This window comes from Girardinichthys multiradiatus, chromosome 18 (assembly GCF_021462225.1).
Source record: "Girardinichthys multiradiatus isolate DD_20200921_A chromosome 18, DD_fGirMul_XY1, whole genome shotgun sequence".
Classification (NCBI taxonomy): Eukaryota; Metazoa; Chordata; class Actinopteri; order Cyprinodontiformes; family Goodeidae; genus Girardinichthys; species Girardinichthys multiradiatus.
The window spans coordinates 41,028,834-41,055,643 of NC_061810.1; the positions used below are offsets into that span (position 1 = coordinate 41,028,834).

Consider the following 26,810-nt stretch of genomic DNA (forward strand, 5'->3'; position numbering starts at 1 on the left):
GTTCTTTAAAGTTTTGGACTGTACTGTTACAGGATGCACACGCAGCCCAATTATAAAAGAGATTTGGTTAACAAAGAAAGAAAAAGCATATTTAATTTTCAGAAAATGAAAAGTAGAGGATGTAACGGAGGCAAAACATCTCATTATTGTTCAGCACCCCCAATCCCCACCATACCCAGGTCCCCCACCTGGCCTTCTTCTCCACAATGGCTGCTCCCTCGCTGATTCATCCAAAGCTGTAGATCTGATGAGTGTTCATTTCTGGGTCAGTGAGCAGCATGCAATGCTGCCTCTCTGAATAGTGAACAGAGAGAAGCAAACATTGCTTTCTGACACAAACTAACTACACACACATCCAACAAACATGCCCTCATGAGGCTGTGAAGCCCTCAGTCAGGTTGCTCAGACAGGCGGTGGACATTCACAGCAGTTCTCACACAGCTTTGGGACTGTAAGTATCTGTGTTTTAAGATGTTTACTTAGAATAGGGTTCTATTATGAGGCAGAGTAATATATGATGGTGGATGTGTGAAGGATGTTCTCGTGGGTTTTATAAGTTAAATATGTATCAGTACTGTTTCATCGCCTGACATAAGATATGAACGAGTTTTATAAGATTGACCTTCTTTCTTTAACCCCTTGGATTTTATCTTTATTTGTATGACGTTTGAAGTCTAGAATGATGGATAGGCAGAAGGAAGTGTCCTTAGTACTTAGAGAGGTGAGCGGACTTTTTCTCAGAACATTTAGCGTGAAAACACCTTAAATAGTTTCCACTGGAAAGTTTGAAAATTGGGAGTGTGTATTCGTATTAAACACAGATGTACATCACAAGAGCTTTGCATGACATATATCTTTTGCTTATACTGTGTTATTTAAGTGCAAAGTTCTTCATGATACCTAAACTTCTTAAACATGACAAACAGATTTTATCAATCCTCATTTTAAAGGTAATTATATCTACATGAATATTACTAGATGTTTTGTTTGTTGTTCACTGAGCTTTGATTTTTGTCTGCTAACGCAGGCCTTGAAATGAACTGATTATGAATGGGACGTCAAGTGCATTGGTTTTAACATAAAATACAAATAAAATGCATTACAGTGTGCGGTTGTACTGTTAGAAAATGTGAAAAATTTCAAGGGGTATGAGTACTTTTGGAAGACACTTTATAATGTTCAGAGTAGTATGACTTTACTGGGAAAAAATAAATGAATACTTCAATAATATTCACTAAAATTGATTTTCATTCTCTGTAGATTTCAGATCTGCCTGAGAAATTCAGCTTAAAATGGGCATGAGGTCACCCTACTTCCCAGCGAGGTCGGTGCTCTTCCACAAGGAGCCCAATGGAGTGACGTACAGAGTCCCGGCTTTGTTGTACCTGTCCCGCTCCAGATCTTTTCTGGCTTTTTGTGAGGAGAGACTGAGCCCGTCTGATTCTCAGGCTCACCTGCTTGTGATGAGGAAAGGCACCTTCTACAGGAACTATGTGGAGGTCAGAGACCTCTAGTACAATGCTGGGGGTAATTTAAGAATGTTTTAGGAGACAATTTAGAAAGAGTTGAAATTGAAGGAAAGTCAGTATTATAAATTTGAATTACTGCTTTAAAGTACTCCAACACGTACAGAGAGAAAATAGTTGGAAGATCACAATTTGGGGAAAATATATTTAGAATATTTCCTAAAAACATTAGTTCTTTAAAATCATGTTTATTTTCTCTCTCTGTTCTTCCTTTTTATATCTTCATGCTGCTGCAGTGGAAGGACATGTGTGTTCTGGGCACTGCCTTCCTGCCTGGTCACAGGTCCATGAACCCATGTCCTGTGTATGACGAGTTCACAGGTATGCTCTTCCTGTTCTTCATCGCCGTCCTTGGCCACACCTCAGAGTCCTACCAGCTGGTGACAGGGGACAATGTGACCAGACTCTGCTACATCTCCAGTACTGATGGTGGAGATACCTGGAGTCAAGCCGTGGACCTCACTGAAACAGTCATAGGAGGCACTATCAAAGGTCACTGAACAGCCATCCTAAAACAGACTTTAACCTCATTACCAGTGGTGATTTTTGATATGGGCCATGTGGGCAATTGACCAGGGTGGCTTATAAGAGGGTGGAGGGTTTTGGGGGATCTGGGGTCTATAGACATTTAATAAAAAATTGTTGTCATTCGCTTTTGTGCACGTGCAGTAAATGGTGAGTTGGCCCCACTGCTTACTGTTGAGAATAGGAAGATTTTGTACGTTTTATGTGCAAGACTGCAGTGAAGCTTATCCCACTTCAGAATTTTGGCTGGTTGTGTGGCAGCAGAAGAAGAAGCTTCTTGCAGGAACCACATTATTTTTGTTTTATTCTTACAAGATATTTGTATTTTGGGGCACAGCAGTAGCCCGGGCGACCTTTGCTGCATGCCTCCCCCCTCACTCCACCCCTTTCCTGTCAGCTTACAATCAAAAATAAGAAAGGCCACTGGTGCTGCAAAAAATATTTAGAAAGAAAGATAGAAAGAAAGAAAGAAAGGAAGGAAGTAAGGAAGGAAGGAAGGATGGATGGATGAATTAAAGGCCACAGAATACTTGAGACAAACACAGAAGTTCATCTTCCAGTAGGACAATGGCCAGAAACATACAGCCAGAACTAAATTTTTTACATCATTTTTGATCTTGCATTTCTTTGTATCGGTGAATCACATAAATAAATTAAATAATTCTAATGTGACAAAATGTGGAAAAGTTGAAGAGATGAAAGTATGTGGCAATATGCTGTAATATTAAGCAGAAAAAGACTCACAGGAAGTGAGACAGTCTCTTCGCCAGAATCAACAGAAAATGTCTCCAAATACAGAGTGAGTAAGAGACTTTACACAAGAAAATGAGAAATAGTTGAGAAAATAGTCCAAAAACAGTTGATGATGCACTTTATGGTCACAACTTATTGGTCACAACTCTGACAGAGAGTGGACACAACCTGCATTTTTACTCACCCTTCAATGCACCTTGGAAGGTTTTATTTGTTTCCTGATTTATGCCTTCTATTCATATCTTAGGTTGATTGGTGCATGATGACATTTTCAGGGGATGCCATATCTGACTTTTATCCTAAGACCTGTTGGTTGTGGGTGTGCTGACTGTCTGTATACTGACATAAGACATCTCTGACTTACCTCTGACCAGATTGCTAACAGTTACATATCGTCTAAATTGACTCGATATAACATAAGTTAGTAAGTTAACTACATTTTAAATGAATAAATGTATTATGTTTAATTTATTTCCTGTTTCCTGACAGACTGGGCCACATTTGCCCTCGGCCCAGGTCATGGCATCCAGCTGAAGTCGGGCCGCCTGCTGATCCCTGCCTACGCCTATCACATCGAGTGCAAGGAGTGCTTCGGGCAGCTCTGCCTGACTACTCCACGTGCCTTCTGTTTTCACAGCGACACCCACGGGAGAAGCTGGTGTTTTGGCGAGGCCATCCCATCGCCAGAGAGTGTGGAGTGTCAGATGGTGTCTGTGGACCAGGAAGACGGCTCTAATGTCCTGTACTGTAACGCCCGCAGCCCTCTGGGATTCAGGGTGCAGGCCCTCAGTCTGGATAATGGAGCTGTGTTTCAGGAAGGCCAGCTGGTGCAGCGCCTGCTGGAGCCTAGGAATGGTTGTCATGGAAGTGTTATTGGATTTCCTGCTCCGTTAAATCTATATAAATCTCTTACAGGTCACACATTCCACTGCAGACACTGGACATCCATTATGGACTACACTGACCACACCCAGTTACCATATTCACTCTCAACAAACAGCTCTGGCAGCTCCCCTCTCTCTCCAAACATCCAATCTGCAACTGATCCCAATTCCCCTCCAGACTTCCTAACCCCCACCTGGGTGGTGTATTCCCACCCAACATGGACCACTTCCCGCAAAGATCTGGGTGTGTTCCTCAGCCTGTTTCCAAGAGATCCAGACAGCTGGCGTGGCCCCTGGGTGATCTATGAGGGCCCAAGTGCTTACTCTGATCTGGCCTATCTGGAGCTGTCACCTTCACCTGGAGAACCGCCTGCTGTGGCCTTTGCCTGCTTGTTTGAGTGTGGAACAAAAACAGCATACGACGAAATCTCCTTCAGCATCTTCAGCCTCTATGAGCTGATAAGCAATCTCCCGGGGGATGTGGAGCTGAGAAGTAAGAGCAATGGAAATAAAACTCAGCAAGCTGGTGAGATCTGTGGTAAACATGAGCCTCGAAGTGCCCCAGTCATCCATCAGATCCCTCATGTGAAGAAGAGAAGGAAGAGCATGCTGATGCAGATGTGCTCTATTTTGTAAATGTTTTTAAGTAAAAATGTCATTTAATTTGGTCTCTGGTTATAACTTTATCATGAGAACCTGTGAAATAAAGAAAAAAAGATGGAAAATGTGGTTTTTAATATTATTTAATTGAATTTTAGGAACAAACTTTTGCTTTGTGGAACGAAGCAACAAATGAGACTTTACTTGAAAACCCAATTTGTGGATTGTGTATGTGGTTGAAAAACTGAAGGAGTTTATAAAGTTGGATGCTTTCCATTAGAACTGATTGGCATTTATGGGAATTAATAGGAATGTTTGGGAATAAACGTGACTATTTAAAATACTGAAAGTTGGGCTTTAACAGGGATATAAATTTTGTTGAGGAATATGTATTTTATGACCAAATCAAGCAGACTTAATGCAAAAATCACATTGACGTAACACACTGCTTATTGCAGTGGAGCTTTGGCCACGCCCCCTACCTGCACAGTGGATTCCTTGATGCAGAAGGTTTCTAGAACAACGGACTACCAGGTCCACAGTTTTCAGGGAGCAGCCTGGGATGGTTTGAGGCGAGATGTTTTTTAATGAGAGTAAAGGACCTTTTGAATAATAAAATTAAGCAGGAGGTTTTTTTTTGGAATGGGTGGGGTTTGGAAAGGAGTAATTTTTTTTTATGCTCAACAAAATAATCAAAACATAATAAATTTCTTCTTTCAAATGTTTGCTATGTTTCTTTTGAACCCACACCCTCACCATGGTCTTGTTGGACCACATGTTTGCTGAATATTGGACCATTTGCACGTTGCTGGACACCACCAGGCCTTCCGACGTTTCGGCCATTTTGTATCCAGGACAGTCCGTTACTACAAATCCCATCGGTCACTACGGCTGATATGACGGGGGCGTCCCAAGTCTGGCGTTACAGGAGATTATAAAGGAAGGTGACCCCCTTTAAAGAACGCCTTCAGCTGGAGACCTTGATACGGTTACCACGCAACTGAAGCATCTTCTGGAGAAGAAGAGATCCCACGTGGAGTCTTAATTTATTCTCCTTCGTTGGCCAACAAACAATTCATAACTGAGGTTTCTGGAATAAGAAGGCCAGAAATTTCACTTTGCCGATCGAAGACGTGAGTTTAACACGTAATAAAAAAAAAACACGGAGTTTCAAGGAGACGGATTGCCACCTTGTTTTGTCCAGTCGACTCCTGACGGTCAGATCATATTTTCCCCTTTCGCCAAGGAGGCCAGAGGATGAAGATTGACCGCTCTTCTTGAAGTTAACTGTGGACGCACGTTAACTTCCTTTATTTTTATTTCTTTCTTAGAAATAGTCTGGGCAGGGTAGAGGAGGCTTTAGTGCGATTAGATTCGCCATTTAATCTAATGTGTTCTGAATTATATGTGCATGCAACCTTTTATTGAAACCTTGATGTGCCGTGTTGGATGTCTGGAAGCCGCTGCGCTACCCAGCTTCGTGTGTGTTTTGCGGGGTTGTTGAACACCTGAGAGCAAGCGCAGGTGCGCTGTGGAACTGAACTGTTATAATAACCTCATGGGGAAATTCACCATTTTCTTTGTCTTCAACCTTACTGCTTACTAGCTTGCCGCCAAAAGTTTTATAACTCTTTGTGTGCTCACCCCGCCCAGAGTTGGGGGATGTTTTATGACTTAGTATAACTAAGTTACAGTTTGGGCTACGTTCCCAAACTCCGATCACCACCACATCCCTTTGTCATATTATCATTTTTGCCATAACTGCTGGCTTGATCCCATACACACCCACTGCAGTTTTGCTTTATTTTGTTTAGTTAGATATTTTACCCGCTTTTTGTGTAGAACTTTGCATGTTTGAGTAGGTGAAGATAGGGTGGTGACAATAGAGGATAGCCATGCCACCCCCCCATCCCTGGAGGAATGGGAGGGCGAACAGAAACCCACCTCACAGGTTGAAACCTTTGAAGGTGAGCCACACCTGCGATACCCTGAGAGAACCTGCAGGTCACATCTGGAGGATGTAGAAGCTGCTCTCCAGAGATTACCTTTCCAGGCTCACGGGGTTCCCCATACATCCACCGAGGCAAGAACAGGTGTAAGTAGTAAGAATAGGTTCAGTGGCGCGGTGCCCCACCCCACAGTAATCAGCAGCCATGAACGACACCTGGCTGGGGATCCAGCAGGAGTAAATAGTTCAAGGCTTAGAGGCGAGCAGCCTTCAAACTTGACTCGCAGTACGGTCCTCTACGATCCCTCACCTCCGCCAAGGCAACAGGAGAGCCGCCCCTGGGATTCAGGTGGTTCCTACTGCCATCAACCGGTGCCCAGGACCCGAGTCCGGGAAGCACAGGGCCCACCGTTGTACTGTGAGCAGCCTCCACTGCCTCCTCTGAGGATAAGGCGTGATGCACCGACACACCCTGAGTGCAGCCGGAGTGAACTATCCGATGATGACTCAAATCGGCCGGCGCCAATCCCTGAGAGTGGATTGCGCACCTGCCAGCTTGAGTCTCTGGTCAAAGACATAGAGCGTTTCGACCCAAATAATGCAGAATCAAACATTGATGATTATCTTAGGGAAGTTGAATGCTGTCTTCTAGATTTGTACTGCCCATCGGCACGGGAAAAACTGAAGCTCATCTGGAAGACAACATCCAGGAGCGTCCATGTTTTCATGGAGAGCCTGACCCCTGCAGTCTGAGACCGTTATTCAACCCTTTGCGAAGCTTTAAGGGAAGAATATGCTGTGTACACGGACCAGGCCTCCGCCACACTTGGTGCTTTCACTATCCAGCAAAAGAAAAGCGAAGCACCCTGGGAGTATTACCGGCGCTTGAGAGCTGTTTACTTCCAAGGACGCAATGCTCCCGGCATTGAGGAGGAACACGCTTTTAAATCCCTGTTCCTCCACAACCTTCATGAAAGTGTCCGATACGATGTTACTATGTATTGCAGAACAAAGACAATGAGCATGCAAGAGATCCGCAAATATGCTCAGATGGCGTGGGAAACACGTGCTCGCCCGACCAAGGGATCAGAGGACGAGGCTAAGGTTTAACAGGACCAGACTGAAAGAACCAGCCTTGCGTTGGAAGGTCAGGAAATGCCTTCAGCAGTGGTACTGAATACCAACCACGGTCAAAGTTGCCGGACCACTTCCGATCGAACAGACGACTTGACCATCACTTGAGGCCTACAGGTAAAACTGATGGAAAAGGGTGGAACCAATACACAGAAGGGATTATGGGGAAAGAGATGGAGGATGCGTTACGCAGGATGGTGACAGAAGCAGTGCGTCAGGCCACCACGCCCCCACAACCCTTGAAACAGGAAGCCGACCCTCCGGTTAAACCAGACCCAAACTTCCCGTCAGCATGACTAGGCGTGGACCCAGTCTCCACAGCCATCAGAGTCTACCTGATCGGATGGGGCGACAAACCTGGGACCTCTCCAGGAGAAACACTACAAACCGTCTTTCCAAGGTTCTCAGGTAAACTGAACCAAAATGGACATATACTGTCTGATCATTATAGGAGGATGTTTCCAACTGAGTTTCTATTTTAAAATAGGATCAGAGATCAACCTGATGCGCTCAATCATGTTTGAGGACGTGAGTAGAGCCATGCTCTCCTTCAATGAACCATTTCAGGCCGACGCTTGTGATATAAGCATCACCAGCCGCACCCAAGACAGATCATGCATCACTAGTTGGATGGAGCTGAACATCACACTCGAAGACATGACTCTGGTGCACCCCATCTATATGTGCACATTAAACAAAGAGCTTTTCCTTGGTGTCCATGACTTGCTGGACAGGCTGGTCCCGCTCATTGACAGCCACCAGGACCAACTCTGGATCCAGGTGGAGGTGCCAAACCCACTGGGTGCAAGCAGCGAACGATCCGTTTAAGGATCAACCAGGTCACCAGCTTAGAGGAGCCCGAAGAGCCTCTCAGGCCCTTGTCAGAGCCAGTCATGGGCACCTCTGGGACACAGCTGCACCCAGCAACCCAGAAAACTCCTCCCAGATGCAGTCATGCATAATGTATTTGCTCTTTAAAGAACCCAGGTGTCAAAACTTACAACCCCAAAGTGGTGGAAGGTGTACACCTGGAAACCCTGTTCATACCAGAAGTGCTTCTAGCATTCTGGCTGGAAAATTCAACCAGTAGAGAGCTGTATGACTGCTTGTGCAAAAAAAGACCCCCTTTTAACTGAGGCACAACACAGCCACACACTCCTTTTAGCAGACAGGCTCCGCCCTCTCCTCAAGACAGAGTGTGCATCTCCAGTGTGCAGATTGGCATCAAACAGCTTTCCCATGCTTTGAGCATTGTTCCAACAGACCAAAGGGGGGTCACATTCTCCTATGCCCATTATTCTCCTGTAGGGTGCCATAGGAGCTACAAAGCCACACTCCACACCCTCCAACAGATGGCGTACTGGCCTCCAATGTCTCACAACACCCAGGTCTACATCCAAGGATGCTTAACCTGCTGCCAGTTTCAGTCATCCCAGCCAATCAGTCAACCTCCGCTTCAGCTTGTCTCCATGTCCAGGAAAGGAGAGACCAGTGCGTAGAAAGCTGCATAGAGCTATCCTTTAATCAAGAACGCTGAGGAGGAGGCAAGGCTGCAACCAATCAAACTGATTGTCACCTCTCATGGTTTTGGAGAAATAAATTCCTGAAAGTGGGACAATGCATATAATGGTTGAGCATTTTGAGGTATTTTGACAAGATATTTCTCCAAAACTGTACAGTAAAATATAAAATATTTTTTCTTTTACATAAAACATGAATGTGAAAGTTGTAAAAATGTAATTAATATAATTGTTCTGAAGGTTACTTTTCTGTTTTCCTCTTATTTTCTCAACCGTTGCCAGGATCGGCGTCCTTTCTGCTCCATTACCGTAATGCACCTTGAATGCGTGACGCTAATCTTTAAGAGAGAACTAGTGTCGGCTGACGTCACCGCGTATTTCTGACTGTCGGCTCACTTGACCGCAGTTTTCTTCTGTAGAGTTGATGTCTCCTCACTGAAGCGACGCTGCAAGCCCTGCAGTTGGAGCAGAAGTTCAGAGATGCGGGGGATCAGAGTATGCGGCTTTAGTCAGCGCTAACCAATAGGGAAACGTCTTACAGCGTTCGTCTTTAGGCCCCGCCCAGGATGTTCATGTTTCCAGAACTCAAAATTCGTTGAGTTCAACCAAAAACAGAGAGCGTCAAAACCAAAAAAGCGAGACTCGTAACCAAAGATTTTTGACATGCGCAAATAAAATTTTATGTTTTGCAAATAACTTTTTTCTCTTTGTAAGAAAAAACTCTGAAAGTTTTGATCACAACTTAATATTTTTTGATTGAGATTAGTTTTTTTGTTTGATTGAATAATATTGAGACAAATTTAACTCTATAAGGAGGCTAATGAACTAAGAGTCTCAACGGAGACAAAATGTGAAAAACAATCAGCAAAAGTGGAGCAGTTTGTTTAGCTTAAGGGAAAAAGAAAACAGATTCTGCTTGGAAGATAACAGGATATGGAAAATCTTGTCTCTGCTTCCCCTCCTCATCTCTCTTCTTGCACAACTCCACAATGACAGGAGGGTCATTCCTCTTCCTGCGCTCCTCCATACTAGTTGTTTTGTCTTTGTTCTCACAGTTCGGAGCTTCACAGCAGATAGGAATGGGACTGAGGAGAGCGATCGTTCTGGTTGTGTTGATGGGGATGACATGGAGCGTCAATGTGACAACAATCAGACCTGAAACTGTTTCCACATTCGCTCATCCTGAGACTGCCGAGGAGAACACAGAACAGGTGAGGCAGACCAAACTACGACTCCAGCATGAAACATACACCTTAGAAGAAGCATATATTTGTTGCTGTCATTATTAGATCAGGATCATTCTGTACATAGTACAAAAACCAATCTAAGCTTGAGTGAAAACACTCAGCTTTCAGTAACTACAGATGCTGGAGTACTGCTTGCAGTGTGTTGAGTTCAGATGGTGCTAAAACAATCAAAACCTGTTTTCTGCAAGATTTGGACGAGGTGGGTTGAAGGTTAAAACCATAAAGAAATTAAATATGAATGTTTTGTTTGTCCCTTTAAGCATTGTTCTGATTGTAGTCCAACAATAAACAAGTGAGGGAGCAGTTCAGCTCTTCCACTTGTTCTTCTTTGCAGGCAGCTGTCCTGTGGCCTCCAAGTATTTGTTGACAAGTTCCTCTTGCGTTGCTGGCAGACAGGGCTGATATCTGCTGTAGTCCATGGTATACTCTCCTTTCCCCTGCAAAAACAGCATTATTTAAATCTGCATCAAATAAAACATTAGGATGATGTACAGGGGTTGGACAATGAAACTGAAACACCTGGTTTTAGACCACAATAATTTATTAGTATGGTGTAGGGCCTCCTTTTGCGGCCAATACAGCGTCAATTCGTCTTGGGAATGACATATACAAGTCCTGCACAGTGGTCAGAGGGATTTTAAGCCATTCTTCTTGCAGGATAGTGGCCAGGTCACTACATGATACTGGTGGAGGAAAACGTTTCCTGACTCGCTCCTCCAAAACACCCCAAAGTGGCTCAATAATATTTAGATCTGGTGACTGTGCAGGCCATGGGAGATGTTCAACTTCACTTTCATGTTCATCAAACCAATCTTTCACCAGTCTTGCTGTGTGTATTGGTGCATTGTCATCCTGATAAACGGCACCGCCTTCAGGATATAATCTTTGAACCATTGGATGCACATGGTCCTCAAGAATGGTTCGGTAGTCCTTGGCAGTGACGCGCCCATCTAGCACAAGTATTGGGCCAAGGGAATGCCATGCTCCTTGCACCATTGAAACCAACGTTTGGCATTGGCATGAGTGACCAAAGGTTTGGCTATAGCAGCCCGGCCATGCATATTGACCCTGTGGAGCTCCCGACGGACAGTTCTGGTGGAAACAGGAGAGTTGAGGTGCACATTTAATTCTGCCTTGATTTGGGCAGCCGTGGTTTTATGTTTTTTGGATACAATCCGGGTTAGCACCCGAACATCCCTTTCAGACAGCTTCCTCTTGCGTCCACAGTTAATCCTGTTGGATGTGGTTCATCCTTCTTGGTGGTATGCTGACATTACCCTGGATACCGTGGCTCTTGATACATCACAAAGACTTGCTGTCTTGGTCACAGATGCGCCAGCAAGACGTGCACCAACAATTTGTCCTCTTTTGAACTCTGGTATGTCACCATAATGTTGTGTGCATTTCAATATTTTGAGCAAAACTCTGCTCTTACCCTGCTAATTGAACCTTCACACTCTGCTCTTACTGGTGCAATGTGTAATCAATGAAGACTGGCTACCAGGCTGGTCCAATTTAGCCATGAAACCTCCCACACTAAAATGACAGGTGTTTCAGTTTCATTGTCCAACCCCTGTATGTCACCACTGACTCTACAGTTCATTTTCACATCGCTTTCTCTTGGTAAAATCTGAATAAAACCTTTATTTGTTCTGTATTTTATTTCATAGACTAAACAGAAAGTCGACAGTGTGTCTAAAGTCTGTATAAATGGCAAACATGAGTCAGTGGTATGAAGAATAATAAATCCAGCATTTTAAAAAAAGTAAAAAAAAGAATCACAATTGCTTATCTGGATGATAAGCAATTTCAAAGCTCACTTTTCTAACACAAATAGAACCTTTGGAGCAGCGCCCTCTGAAACGTAAAGTGCACTCCCTCACATGGATGTTTAACTAACCCCATCCCAGTTCACACCTTCCTGTATGTGACCAAGGTCACGTCCACATGAATCCGGGGTTGGGAGAATCCGCAAAACGTCTTGGTCGGATAGATTGGCCCATACACACAAAGTGGCTGCGAAATGACCACGTGTGGAACCTGCTCCCAGGGTGGGAAAGTTCGGCAGATATTCAATTAATTGTGGATTTTACACCAACATCTGTTGCTCCTCTACCATGAGCGCGAACCACAGATGCACAACTACGTTTGCTGCAGGTGCTTAATTCCTCGGCGCAGAACAACCAGAAGGGCCCCAAGGATTAAGTACTGTTACAACGCCCACTGCGGCTCCTCTGACTTTGGGTGAGTTCACCTTTACGGTCAAACATTTCTGTGCGGATGCCGTCTTCGGATCTATGTAGACATGGCTCAAAACATCTCTGTGACCCAGGCTAACAACAGCAATAACGACACCGTGTTGTTAGGGGGAATCTATTCTGCATGTGAATTTAGATGTTTAACGCATGTAGCTATCTCACGGGATAAACTCTTTATTAGGGAAAGTTAAACACACATTTGTCAAACCTTGATACAGTCTTTACCAACAGTAATCTAGATTTTGCACTCTAAACTTACCTCAGTACAGGAGCGCAGCTCTGTAGAGTAGCCAAACATGTCGTTCAGAGGAACCTGTTCGAAGAATCGAGGTTCATTTCAAAAGGAAAGGAGAAATATGACCAAGAAAATGCTGATATCTGCTGTAATGTGAAGCATGCAAACTAGACTTACATCAGCATACAAAGTGAAGTATCCCTCGGCTCCATCCTGGCCTGTGATGACGCCGTGGCGCCGGTTTACCCCAGCAATGACTGCTCCTTGAAACTCCTGAGGTGCAACGACCTCCACAGACATGATTGGCTCCAGGATAACCGCATTGGCCTTTTCCATCGCTGTGGAGGGAACAGTGCCACCAAATTTAACATCCACTCACAATGACACAAGGAAGCAGGCGTGAAAATGGATGCTGCTGCTGCTTCCTTTTATTTGGTTGCACACAGCCTTGTACAATAGTGATTTATGTTGTGAACTCCAGAGGTCAGAGGAACATGCTGACCTTGTTTCAGAGCACCCTCTCCTGCACGAATGAAGGACATTTCATTGGAGTCAACCATGTGATTAGCTCCGTCTTCCAGAAGGAATCTGACTCCTGAGATCTTGTGTCCACTAAGTGGTCCCTTCTCACAAGCCTCCCTGAACCCCTGTAACATGAGAAACATGGAAAAAATGAAAATAGTTAACCTTTAAGCTCATATTAAACAGGTCTATATTAAAAATGATTTTTTTTTATTGGTCTGATGTAATATTATAGTCTGAAGAGTCGTGTTTTCACATAGTTAACAGAAATAAAGGCTTGAAGACATCGGTCTGTGTGTAATTATTCTATATAATGTATTTCATTTAGTGGACTGAGTTACTGAAATGAATGAACTTTTCAGTAATAATCTACTTTACTGAATGGGCCTGTATGAGTAACTGGAGAAGCTGATGTAGCCTTGCCTACTTGCCTTTTCAACAGCCGGCACAAACTGCTTCGGGACATTTGTTCCAACAGTCTGATCTTCAAACTCCAGCTTGGTGTAGTCTTCTGGCTCCAGAGGCTCCAGGACCCCGATAACTTTACCGTACTGCCCGGAGCCGCCGCTCTGCTTCTTATGGGTGAAGTCAAACCTGAAAGCAAGGAGACAAAGGATCCATGTGGTGAACCAGGATGATGGACAGAAACCAGAGCAAACTGGATCGGGCTACTCCTGTTTAAGCATAACCAACGAGCTCCGTCAGTGTCAGACAAGTTAAACGGAGGTATGGAGGTGCTGAAGAAAAGCACAACAAAAGCATGATGTAGCCACCACCATGTTTCACAGTGGGGATGGTGTGTTTAGGGTAATGTACAGTGTTTAGGTTGTTGCCTTGGGATTTTGTATGGGTTTCTTTCAGCAATGGCTTTCTTCTTCCCCTTTTTTATTGAAATCCAGATTATGGAGACCTAATAGTTTTCCTGTCAACAGATTCCCCCACCTGAGCTGTGGGTCTCTGCAGCTCCTCTACAGTCACGATGGGCTCTATGGCTGCTTCTTGAATAAACGCTGGCCACTTTTCTCATTTCGTAGGATGTACGAAAATGAGACAGTGAAAGCTTGAGAAATTAATAACTTCTTCACAACTTTCTCGCTGACCTGTCTGCTGTGTTCCTTGGTCCTAATTAAGCTCTTGGTTTACATACGTTCTCTGATAAATCTTTAAAACCTTCACAGAGCAGCTGGATTTCTATTGAGATTAAATTACACCCAGGAGGACTCCGTTCATTAGTGGGGGACTTTTGTAGGCAACTGATTTGACTGAATTTTATCAAAATAAATGACGCTGAATGCCAATGCCAGCACACTTTACATGTTTATTTAAACCATGCAATATTTTCCCTCCACTTCATAATTAGGCAGTAGTTTTTGTTGGTCTGTCACAGAAAATAAATTGAAGTTTGTGATTGAAATTTAAGAAAAAAACGTGAAAAGGTCAAAGCTGCATACTTTGAGAAGTCACTGCATTTGGCTGAAACCTTTGACCAAAAACTGGCAAAAGTCACTATGATGATGAACAGTGAGAACGAAGGTGAAGACCCAGCATAATCCAAAGGTCTATTTTTTAAATAATTCATTTTTTATAGATTCTGATTTTATTTAGTTATTTTCTCAGGGGAATTACTCTTTTGAATTTAATAAACTGGATTTATTTTGGTTGAACTGGATAGTATTTAATAGGATTTTGTAAAGTTTTTTTCATTGGTTTTGTGCAGAAGCTCCATCAAATTGAAATACTTAAAAGTTTCTTCATTCATTCTGCAGTAAAACATTGCAAGCCATTATCTATTCAGCTGCAAATGTATACAGTTAAGTTCAAAAGTATTCAATACCCCTGGCAGATTCAAGTTTAAAGTAATCTCTTACTTTTGCTGAAATGTTTCTTCTGAATGGAAATATCAAGCTTAAGTAGTGTCCCAAACTGAATCTGATAATGAATCTGTGGAGGGAGCTAAAGATTATGGTGATGGCAAGGAAACTTGATGGTTGAATAAAAATAATTAAAAAATCTAAATCTGCCTTGGGTATGAATAACGTTGGGCTTAAATGTAAGTTGCTTTAACTGAGTGCTGTAAAAATCTTGAGCAAGTAGCGTATCTGGAAACAGAAAAGTGTACTGTCTCTTTAAAAAAAGGGGTAGACCTATAGGAGCTCTGCTGTCAAAGCAGGAAGTAATGATTTCATTTGCGGGAGGAGCAGCTGAGTTAGAAGACTGAACAGAGAGAAGATTGAAGCAACCAAACAGTCAGCACTGAAGCCCAGGCGAGAAGCTTTTTGGTTCACTGTTTTGGTTCTTAAATATTTGTTCTACTGTTTATTTGACTGAGTAAATGTGTCTAATCTAAAGACAGCAGCCCCACCCAGCTAACACCTGAGGGTCAAAGTCCATTAGAGGTTTACATTTCCTCTCTCTGTCCACAGAAAGAAGCAGTAGCAGTGGAGGAGGCTGAAGAGGGTGTGATGGCGACAGGTGAGCTGAATCCCAGTCACTACCCCGCTCAGAGGGCCGCAAAGGTGGTCCAACACTACCTCAACACCCACTACGGCTCCCCCTACAAACTGTTTGGGTTAGAGCGGGTCTACAGTGCAAAGGCAGAGGTCAGGCTCATCTTTACTGCTGATTGGCTTACATTTACAATGTGCAATTTGATCCAACCATGGCTCACTTTAAATATCCCTAACAGGATGTGGCAGACTCTGGGAGAAAGTATCAGCTGGAGATTTCAGTGCACGAGATCATCAGCAATGTAGGAGAAACTTTACTTTATTAAAACTACTGTTTTCTATGAAGGATTCTACTAAAGCTGCACCGATCAGAGTTTTGTGGAAAATTTCTGGTTTTTTGCTTCTGATTATAGCTGATTCTGAATACTCTTCAAGAGTGACATAAAATACAAGAACAGCATTTTAAAACGTGCTAATTAATTATTAAACTTATATTTTAAAATACAAAATGACAGTTTAACGTCTTCTTTTGGCTTTTAGTGTTGTTAGCGTGCCTAGCATTACTGAAACAGTTTTATTTCCACAAGGAATCCTTGCGACAACCCTTATCGTAACTTTTTTAAATGAAATACTTTTACATTTCTGTGCAACCCCTGGTTTTATTTTTAAAAACCTCACCGGTACTGAAAAAACTTTAAATCTTCACTTTATCTTCCACATCAAAAAGTCTTGGTATTACTGCTGCTTAGAGACACTCACATATGGTGCATTCACTGACCGGAAAATAGTAGGAACTTTGGAGTTTCTGAACAGCCATTCTGAGCTGAAAAGTGGACGAAGTTGCCCGTCACCAATCAATTTGTCGGTGCATCTCTGGATCTGTCTCACTGCATTTAAATACAGCCTACTCTCTTCAGTACTATATTGATGTATTCCTTAATAGATACTGAAATATTATTTTTGCCATCTTACGTTTTTCATCTGTAATTATACTGGTTTTTATTCATCTTCCCCTTTTTTAAAAGTTAGCAGTGTTCTGTTCCCAAGGTCTCTTGAGAAAGATTAAACATTTGGTGTAATCTCTGGTATTGCAGTAAGCAGGTCTAACCGGGCCTGCCGAGAACTGACCCGCCTGCTAAAGGAAGATTTGTATGAATAAGTGTGTAGTGTAACCTTTGACCCACTGGTAACACCAAGGTGACGCCTTCTCTCTGTCTACTCCCATTCATTTCTTGATAACCTAACAAGATTTGTCTTTTCAGGCAAAAGAGAAGTGTTCGGCGGAGGTTTTCTTTCCAAGAGGAGAAAAGCAGCTCTCACCTCAGGTCCAGGTCTCCTCATGTGAGGAGCTCTTTAAGATTGATGCTAAGCCTGAAGAAGAGGCCTTATTCCAGCAGTACAAGACCAATAAAATCCTGCGCACTGAAAAGCGTTTACCTGGTATGTTCAATAACAGAAATGCTGCAGAATTCTCATAATTACCACAGAATGACAGAAACATACAGGATAAGAGTTTGGTTTAACCAATGAGATTCTTTGCAAACGTCTTGCAGACAGCTACGGTAACATGGACCCAGAGATGACTCCTTTCTGGCACCTCAGCATTGTGGCTTCCAGCTTCATCATGCTGACTGAGTCCACAGAAAACACTCTGTACAACATGGCTCAGGTGGCCAACATCACACAGCTGGTAGGCTGCTTCACCTCCTATTCTGTTTCATTTTTGCAGTGGAATAGAAACAAGTAGTGTCTGCACACATGGAGGTTTCTGGGATAGTTCTGTCTCGATCTCCCCAGGACTGTTTGTCCTTTACATTTCCAGTGCCAGTGATAGGGTCTCTTTTCCAGAGTAGCCCACTGCTTTCAGGAGTAGAAAGGGGGGCAAGAGAGGCTCCCCCTGCTAAGATAAAACCTGTATTTCTGTTAGAAATAAAACTATAATGGATGCTTCTTTTGCTGTATCTTCTTTCTACAACTTATAACACACCGCTTCAGCTCTGCCCACAAATTATCTATGGGACCAGCCTCAGAGCTTTATGATGGTCACTCTAAACCATTGACTTTGTACTTCTTAAGCCACTTGTAAGTAATTCGGCGGTTGCCCATTTGAAAGACCCGTCTGGGTCCAACCTTAAACGTCCCAGCTGATGTCTTGAGATGTTGCTTCAATATTTTTAAAAATGTTCCTTCCTCAGGAAGCCGTGTATTTTGTGAAGGCACCAGTGCCTCCTGCAGTAAAACATCCACACACTGACAATGCTGGTGCTTCACAGTAAGGATGGTGGTGTCAGGTTTGCAAGCTTCCCATTTTTTCTTTAAATATAGAAATTGTTATTATGGCCAAACACTTCAAATTGATACCAAAGGACAAAGGTATAGAACTTTGTCCCTTAGTACATTTGTAAACTAATCTAGTTTTTTTATGTTTTCTGATTAATGGCTTCTTCCTCGCTGAGCGGTCTTTCAGCGCATGTCAATACAGGACTTGTTTCACTACGGATGATGACACTTACCGGCTTTAGTCAGCATCTTCACTAGATCTTTTCCTTTTGTTCTGGATACAATTTGCATATCTGACACCAAAACATGTTTATAAAGTTAAACAGATATAAAGTTGGGGTCAGAACCCCCCCCCAGGGGTCGCAAAACACCAAGTGGGGGTGGTGGGGGGGCCTCCAGATAATTTTCAGAATCACTATATGACCCCTGAGGTGTATGGAGGGCCAAAAGGGATAATATTACACAAATATATCATGAAATAAATGTGAACGTCCCTTTTTCAATAAGTGTACAATTAAATAAATGTGCCATTAAATAACTGAAAGGTACCATTTATTTATTTAATACATTATTGAATAATTAATTAAACTATTCAATTATGAAATGTACAATTAAATGTCCCTTTTAAAAATGTCATGCAAGTTTTTAAATGATGAAATTAAAATTAAATGTAGTTTTAAAATAATAAAAATAAATTTGTATTATTTCATTCTGTAAAGAGTAAATAATTGTAAATATTTTGGGGCTCACAGGCTGAAATGTTTGGGAAACCCTGCCTTAGGGAACATCCACAGGCTTGCCTTCATTTAACTCAAAAGCCATGAAATCCTCATTTGGGCTTTTTCACATTGTTTAAAGGCATGGAAACCTTAGTGTGTGTAAACCTCTAACTTGGAAAAAAGCAATAATATCTTCAAATAAAAATAATCTCTCATTTTGCCATTTAGCTAATATACATCTGGTTTTAACTGCAAGTTCAGAGGGGAACAAATGCTCCAGTCTTCACTGGCTGAAACACCCCTTCTGTCTCCAAAAACAACCAAAAGTAGAAATCTGTGATTTCAAATCTATTCCACTCCAAGTTAACAAAAATGAGGTACAGAAGAGTGTAAACTGGGATGACTGCAACGTAATGCTGAGAAAATTCAACAAAACTCCACCACAAAGGTTCAGGGTAATCCTAAAGTACTTCTTCTCTACATGACTAATGTCCGGGCTACATTTCGGCCCCGTTTTTACCAGGAGAACATGGAAACACCGAACACGTTAACACCAGATTACCCTGATTCCTGAAAAGAGTTCCTGATGTGAAAACGCACTGCCTGAGTCTGAACTGCTTCAGAAATGCAATTACAGACCTTTATTGTCCAGCCTGCATCATCTGAACTAAACATGTTTTCTGTTTCCTCCTCTGCTACAGGCAACAGAAAATGATCAGCTGAAGTTTGACTGTCACGTACTGCTTCATGAAATGGTGTCTCAGGTAAACACATGCAGTAAAAGCCTAAAAAATACAGCTGAAAATGCAGTGGGTGCAGTTCTTTTCATAGTAAACCCAAACAGTATTCACTGAATCATGATTGGCTGCAATAATAAAACATTTGAACATTTTCCTATATTACAAAAAGTGAAAATTTGATATTCAAAATGGGTATCAGATCTATGATCCCCAACACTGAGCTAAACTGTGCGTTTTATAACGTTTTTGGGTTATTGTAAGTTTGTGTTTGTTGCAGGAAATTCCTCAGTGGAAACTGCTGTTCACCTGGTCCCCTACAGAGGGCGTTAAGGTGCTGCAGACGGAGCAGCTGCCTCACCTTCATGAAGGTGAAAAACATCCAAAAACCAACTGATCTGCTGCTGTTTGCCAAACTGAGGTTGCAACACTTTGTGCTCGGATATTTCTTTGTTCTGTGTTCAGAATGATGCTGCAAGATCTGAAGCAAGATTTGCTGTTTATTCCTGCAGCATAAACGGCTTGAAATACACAAAAGCTGGATTTATACTCAATAAAGTTTTTAAAGGTTTCTTTTGTGCTTAAAACTGCTTACATGAGATTAGCAAACAGACTTACGGTACAGGACTGCTGATGGTCTCTCTGAACGCCACTTTCGGTTTCCCCATCACGCAGGGACAGTTGTACTCTCTCTCCATCCTCTTAAATACAGAAAAATCAGCATTAACATCTAGCAGGTTAGGATTCAGTACAACTTCAGAGTGCCCTTCACATTTGTTGTGCCTCCCATATTTACAGAATCAAGCAGGATTAATAATAATCAGTTAATCATGTTATGGAAACTAAATAGAGAAGTGGACGGAGGTTTTGGCTGGCCTGTTAAAGATGAGTAAAAACCTTAAAATAAATTCATTTTCTATTGCAGCTGAATAAAAAAACAGCCATTAATTTGAGTAAATTTCTTTCCCGGGGAAAACCGATCCCATGTCAGAAAATACTAGAAGGTTGAAGAAGGTTTATTTCTGTGTTTGATTAACCATTTCTGTGTTACTTTGGATCACCATTGTGCTGAGCCCATTTCAGATTTACTCCCACCTAATTTAAAATACTCTGGTCCACTCTAACAAGGCTTTCAGGGCAGAGAAACCAGCCCACAGGATCATAGATATTCCACAGTGTTTTAACTGTGGGCATGAGGTGCTTTTTCCCTTATTTATCCTTTATTCCAAACCTGCCTGTTGTGTCTGTTGCTGAAAAAGTCAATCTTGGTCTCATTTGAGCACAGCACACAGTTCCAGTTAAAGTCCGATGAGAGTTTAGCAACCAATCTTTACATTTGTGATGGTAGGACAACGCTTTTTCTTGGCTTGCCACCCAATCAACTGATTGGCATGTAGATAGTGTCTAATGGTTATTTTATAGAGTTCATGACCCCAAGAACCTACTCTTTGTTGCAGTTCTCCAATAGAGAGCTTTGGAGATACCTGACCTACTTCTCCAGTGGGAATATCCTGCTGCTATTCAAGAATTTATTTAGGGGTGTTTTAAAAATATTAACCAGAGGTGCTAACCAGTTTATCAATCACAACAACAAAAAAAGTATTGATGAAACAATTAAGAGTAATAACAGTAAAACTTGTTTGTCCGAGTCTGTAGAGCGTTTTAGAGACTTTAGTCGTGAAAACTTATCAACCAATGTGGAACAAAAGGAAATAAAAAGTAGCTGAAAAAAATAATAAATCTTATTTAGTTATAAAATGATTGGAGGATGATCAGGATGTACCTGGGAGTAGATTTCAAGATGCAGCTCGCCCATGCCTGAGATGATGGTTTCTTTGCTCTCTGTGTCATATTGCACTCTGAAGGTGGGGTCCTCTCTGGTGAAACGGTTGATGCCTTTGGAGAATTTATCCAAGTCATTCTGTAAAAAATGGAGTATTTAGAGGAAACGTTTAATGGCTTTTTTTCAGTTCGTGATTAAAAACATTTTTACCTTATTGGATGGCCTGATAGCCATGGAAATGACGGGCTCTGGGACGTGAATGGACTCCTGCGTGAGCAAATGTCAACAAATGAACTGAGAAGTGTGACGGATATCGGTTTCCTGCTGTTTGATCACCCTGGACATTCAAGCGACTCACCATGGAGAGGTTAGCGCTCGTCTTGGATGTAAAGGTGTCCCCGCTAGCACAGTCGATCCCAAACAGAGCGCAGATATCTCCTGCATAAACCTCATCCACGTCCTTCCAAAGTATGACCAGAAAGAGGAAATGAGGTTAAATTCAGTCAGTTAGGTTTGTTACTTATTTATAAATACAATTTAACAGCTTTGGGTCTTGTTTTAATGTGAGACGCAAGGAAACATGTTATTCTGGTTTCACAGGGGTTGTGGTTGTTATCTACACACTTGACTAAAGCCAGAAGAGGAACTTCACCCTTCTGACCAGTCATGCACTTCTCCAGTTTTAATCTTCAACCCGCAGATGGAAATAAACGATGACCTGTAACAACATGTTGGCGCGGGATTTGCCCTCACCTCCATCTGATCGGCGTGGAGCCGCACAAGCCTCTGAACTCTGACTTTTTTTCCCGTGCGCGTGTTGTAGATGTATTCACCTTTCTTCAGACAGCCCTGATAAACCCGGATGTAGGTCAGCTGACCGAACCTCCCGGCCTGTTAACAAGAACGACCACAAGAGACAGCAAAGCATGACGGATCTCTGTCTTCTGAGAAAGACAGAGACAGAAGAAATCCGTTAAATAAAAATACATACCTCTAGTTTAAAGGCCAGACCAACGTAAGGGTTCAAGGAATCTCTGGTCGGGTCCATTTCAATCTTTGACCTATCTGCTGAATCACTAATATTTAGAAAAAGAAAATCAAAGAGTGTGTATGTGCAGGACAAAACTCGTATATTTTGTTAAATAGTTTCTATTTTGTTAAAGTTTCTTTTTAAAATCCCCCAATGCTTTTTTTGAAATCTTTCAAAAGCCTGTCTCCAGCAGTCTATGGGCGAGAGGCAGGGTACACTCTGTACAGGTCGCCAATCCATCGCAGGGCAACACACATACAACCATGCACACACTCATTCACACCTAAGGGCAATTTAGAGAGACCAATTAACCTAACCATCATGTTTTTGGACTGTGAAAAGAAGCTGGAGTCTTTCAAAAGAAAATTCTTTCAAAAGCATAAATTATATTTACCTGCACACAGTCACAGAACAAAAATGACCAGGGTCAATATTATTCAGAACCAACCTTTTTATTGTACAAACCTCTGATGTGCACTGATTTCCTCAAAACCTGCAATATCAAGTTAAAACTGAGGCTTTTCTAATTTACACACAGTATAGAATATAGCTGTCACATAAAAAAGGTATCATTCCTAAAACAAAAGAACGTAAACTTGAGCCACCCAGCTGAGAAGATGCCTGGCAGCAGTAAATGGCGAGAGGTTTCAAAGACCATGGAAACTAGCGAGATGTTTTTACATAAAAACAAAATGGAATTATCAAAAATAAAACGGGTCTCTCAAAATCATCTTAAAAACCACACTTCAAATATTTCTGACCCTAACTTGAATCTAACAACTTTTAAAAATACTCACTCTTCATTGAGGATTGCGTAATTTTTGACTTCACTGGGGTTCGGCAGGTAATCCAGGACAGCGTCCAGGAGAGGCTGGACGCCTTTGTTCTTCAGCGCTGTGCCCACCAACACTGGGCTGAAGAGGCGCTGTACTGTGGCTCTGCGGATGGCAGCCTGAGAAACAAGGAGGTGAGACATTTAAGATGAAACTGACTTTAATTATTATGCGTGTGAAGTGTAGAAAAATACATATGTAGGGAGAAGGGGTTTAAACCAGGTTATAACTTGAATGCACCCTTTTAACAAATGTTTGCGAAGAAGGCATTCATCAGAGGCAGGGAAACACCCTAGAAACCTATGGTAACTCTGGAGGGGCTGCAGAGATCCACAGCTCAGCTGGAAGAATCTATCCAAAACAAAACCTAATATTTATGCCCTTCACAAAGCTGGCCTGTTCAGGTGAGACCACAATTTTACTTTTTGGCCTACATGCAAAACACCATGTGTAGCAAAAAAAGAACACTACACAGCTCCTGGAACACACCATCCCACTGGGAAACATGGTGGAGGTAGCATCATACTAAGGGATGCTTTTCTTCACCAGGGACAGGTAAGTTGGTCAGCCTCTTTCCAACAAAGATAGTGTAGCTGGTCAGAGCTGATGAGAAAATGAATGGAGCTAAATACAGGAATGTTCACCTTCCAGCAGAATAATGACTCTAAACATACAACCATAGTGAGGATAGAATGGTTTAGTTCAGGGGTGTCGAACTCCAGTCCTCGAGGGCCGGTGTCCTGCAGCATTTTGATTTGTCCCAAGTCCAACACACCTGAATCAAAGGACTAAATTATCTCCTCATACACTCAAGTAATACAGAGTTCTTCTAGTTCCCTAAATATGTGATTCAGGTGTGTTGACAGAGGGACAGATCTAAAAGTTGCAGAACACTGCCCCTCGAGGACTGGAGTTTGACACCTGTGGTTTAGATCAAAGAATATTCATGTGTTAGAATGGCCTAGTCAAAGTCCAGACCTGAATCCAACTGAAATGCTGTGGTGAACTCAATCTGACTGAGCTTGATCTATTTTGCATAGAAGAATGGGCAAAGACTTCAGTGTACAAGGTGTACAAAGCTTGAAGAGGCATAGCCCACAGGACCTGCAGCTGAAATTGCAAAAGGTGCTTCTATAAAGCATTCCCTGAGTGGGGCTGAGTGGGGCAAACAACACTAAACACTGATGGTAAATTCTGTACTTTTCCAAGGTTTTCAAGACTGCACAGAAGTTATGCTAATTGTCAAAGTGGTAATTTATTCAGACCTATGTGCTTCTCACTAGGCCCAGATTTGTGATTTAGAATAAAACTAAACTTCAGAGGGGTTTTACAGTGTAAGAGGCAAACTCTAAAGTCCTAACCCTCTTAAGTCACTAACCTTCAGATCCTTCTTGGTAGGAACCTTCTCTTCCAGGAACATCTCCCCCAAGGTTTCATCAGCGTTAGCGACACACTCCACCAGCTCCTGCCTGCGGTCTGCAGCTTCTGCACGGAAATCTGCTGGAATCTCGTCATAGCGGATGCTTTGACTGCAGGGTAGAAGAAACTGTTCAGAAATGCGTACGCTTCAAATTTGAAGCTAACAGTGAGACAGAAGCAGACCTAAATGGGTTTAATTCTACAGGAAAATGTTCTGCAATCAGTAGGGTAGGGTCCCCTACCCAAACGGTCCTTCAAAGTACATGCTCCGCTCCTCTACCAGGTCAATGATGCCGCCCATGTTTCCCTCCAGGCCCATCGGGATGTTCATAAAGGCTACGTTGTGGTTCAGTTTAGATCTAAAAGAAAAACAAAGCTACAACATCATGTGTGCTGCTATTAAATATATAAGACAGTAAATAGGCCTGCTATGATCTGTGGTTTGGAGATGGTGGCACTGATAAAAAAGAGAATAAGCCATTTCTCTGAAATGCAATAAACCTATTGCCATCAACAGTCCAGGTATTTGAGCTGTTCTATCTCAAGCCAACCTGATGCAAACAGTGAAGTCCTTGCTTGGTTAGAGCGGGAATGCGTGAGACCCCCCATGATTTATAAAAAGTGTGCTCAGGGATTCCTACATTTCTGGTTATCTCCTTAAGTTGTTAATGTCACTTGAAAAAGCAGAGAGGTACCAGATTTTTTTCACTCATCTCCATGGGTATTTCCACTGAAAAGAACTTTAGTAAGACCCATACCTCATTTGCTGCAGCGCCCGGCTGGGGTTGGCTCCCATTCGGTCGAGCTTGTTGATGAAGGTTAGGAAGGGGACGTTGTAGCGCTTCATCTGTCTGTTGACGGTCATGGTCTGACACTGGACACCTCCTACTGCACACAGGACTAGCACTGCTCCGTCCAGCACTCGCAAAGCCCGCTCCACCTCAATGGTAAAATCCACATGACCTAAGCAGTTTAGGAAAATTGAAATGCCAGAGTAAACATTGGTTCAGGACCTTTTTGAAGGACAGCCAATATTTTATTTCACCAGCAGAGCTGGTGAAGAGTTTTACTTTTTTAAGTAAAAAAGGATTTATTATGCGATAACTAAACTGAAACAACTATCCTTCCAGCAGGATAATGATCCTAAATATACAATCAGTGCTGTAATGGAATCAGAGTATGTTCATGTATTAGAATGGCTTAGTCAAAGTCCTGATCTAAATCTAATTGAGTATCTGTGGTGTGAATGAAAGTTGAAATGTATTCACTGAGCTCGGGCTCATTGAAGTGTTGGAAATTCTGCAGACCAAGGGTATGATCGGTACCTGGAGTGTCAATGATGTTGATGTTGTGGTTCTTCCACATAGTGTATGTAGCTGCTGACTGGATGGTGATGCCTCTCTGTCTCTCCAGCTCCATGGAGTCCATAGTGGCCCCAACACCATCCTTCCCTTTCACCTTAACACCACAAAGAGAAAAAAAAAACGGCTCATTAACGCAGTCGCGTAACAGTAAAAACGTAGCCCATCCTGGCCCCTCACCTCATGAATCTCTGCTATCCTGCCCGTGTAGTAGAGAACCCTCTCGGTAAGGGTGGTCTTCCCCGAGTCGATGTGAGCGGAGATGCCGATATTGCGGATTCTCTCGTTGGGGAAGATCTCAGAGGAGCAAGTCCGACAGCTGTTAATAAGCACCTGAGGACATGGGACCAATATTAAGAGCTGTTTTTAGAAAACTGGAGTTCAATCGGTCGTCAGAATCAGGTTACCTTTTTCAGTGTGACGCTCCCCGGTGCTAACAGATGATTCCTAGTCAAACACAGACCCGCTTTCAGTACCCTCATTTTGAAGGCAGTTCGGTGGAGTCCAGACCGGGTGGTTGTTATCCTGCTTCTGCTCGACCCCGACTCTGCTGATTGCCCGGTGAATGTCACGCCGGGATCCTGGTGCCTAGTTGTGAAACGCAACTTCCGCATCTACGGAAGCCCAGATGTATTACAAACGCCTTTATGTTTTACTACTGAAAACAAATTACATTCGCAAAATAAGCAGATGAGATAGATTTTAAACCAGGTGTACTCCGTTTTAAGGACAAGAATAAAGAATATTAAAGCACAAACTTCTAAATTGTCTGGTTTATAGCCACCACACATTACTTCAAATTATTTCTTAAGACCATAATTATGCTGCTTACATTATTCTTCAATGTTTTACTTTCTATGTTACTCAATGTCTGGACAAATGAGGAAAATAAGGTTGACTTAGTAAGGTTAGGGGAACGTTTTAGAAATGTTTCTGCAAAGTCCCCAGTATCCTTTAGCAAGTGCTCAACGAACATTACCTGCAATGTTCGTGAACATTCGTTGAAGGTTCGTGCAAAGTTCACTGTGCCCTTTAGCTAATATTTGGGG

General features: G+C 42.5%; 3 protein-coding genes across 5 annotated transcripts; 2 read left to right on the top strand and 1 right to left on the bottom strand.

Moving 5' to 3' along the window:
- The first annotated feature begins 348 nt into the window (after positions 1–348).
- neu4 (sialidase 4) lies at positions 349–5,201 on the top strand. The gene is made up of 4 exons (XM_047392266.1): positions 349–451; positions 1,261–1,499; positions 1,763–2,018; positions 3,294–5,201. The coding sequence occupies exons 2-4, from the start codon at positions 1,293–1,295 to the stop codon at positions 4,322–4,324; spliced, it is 1,494 nt and encodes a 497-aa protein (XP_047248222.1). The 5' UTR covers positions 349–451; positions 1,261–1,292; the 3' UTR covers positions 4,325–5,201.
- A 4,490-nt stretch (positions 5,202–9,691) lies between these two features.
- lxn (latexin) lies at positions 9,692–19,906 on the top strand. 3 transcript variants are annotated; one of them, XM_047392645.1, is made up of 7 exons: positions 9,692–10,101; positions 15,576–15,752; positions 15,839–15,901; positions 16,862–17,039; positions 17,153–17,289; positions 19,300–19,362; positions 19,616–19,906. In XM_047392645.1, exons 1-7 carry the CDS (start codon positions 9,880–9,882, stop codon positions 19,730–19,732), a joined length of 957 nt encoding a protein of 318 aa, XP_047248601.1. In that variant the 5' UTR covers positions 9,692–9,879; the 3' UTR covers positions 19,733–19,906. The 3 variants fall into 3 exon arrangements, with proteins under 3 accessions (XP_047248601.1, XP_047248603.1, XP_047248602.1); XM_047392647.1 differs by lacking the exon at positions 9,692–10,101 and adding an exon at positions 12,121–12,381; XM_047392646.1 differs by lacking the exon at positions 9,692–10,101 and adding an exon at positions 15,295–15,416.
- On the bottom strand, positions 10,140–26,375 carry gfm1 (G elongation factor, mitochondrial 1). The gene is made up of 18 exons (XM_047392648.1): positions 26,169–26,375; positions 25,942–26,094; positions 25,726–25,858; positions 25,159–25,363; positions 24,643–24,759; positions 24,360–24,510; positions 22,946–23,100; positions 22,110–22,194; positions 21,872–22,009; positions 21,477–21,578; positions 21,329–21,385; positions 21,119–21,256; positions 19,954–20,036; positions 13,584–13,746; positions 13,133–13,277; positions 12,808–12,968; positions 12,655–12,708; positions 10,140–10,574 (listed from the first exon to the last, which is right to left on the bottom strand). Exons 1-18 carry the CDS (start codon positions 26,373–26,375, stop codon positions 10,443–10,445), a joined length of 2,379 nt encoding a protein of 792 aa, XP_047248604.1. The 3' UTR covers positions 10,140–10,442.
- Between the last annotated feature and the right edge of the window lie 435 nt (positions 26,376–26,810).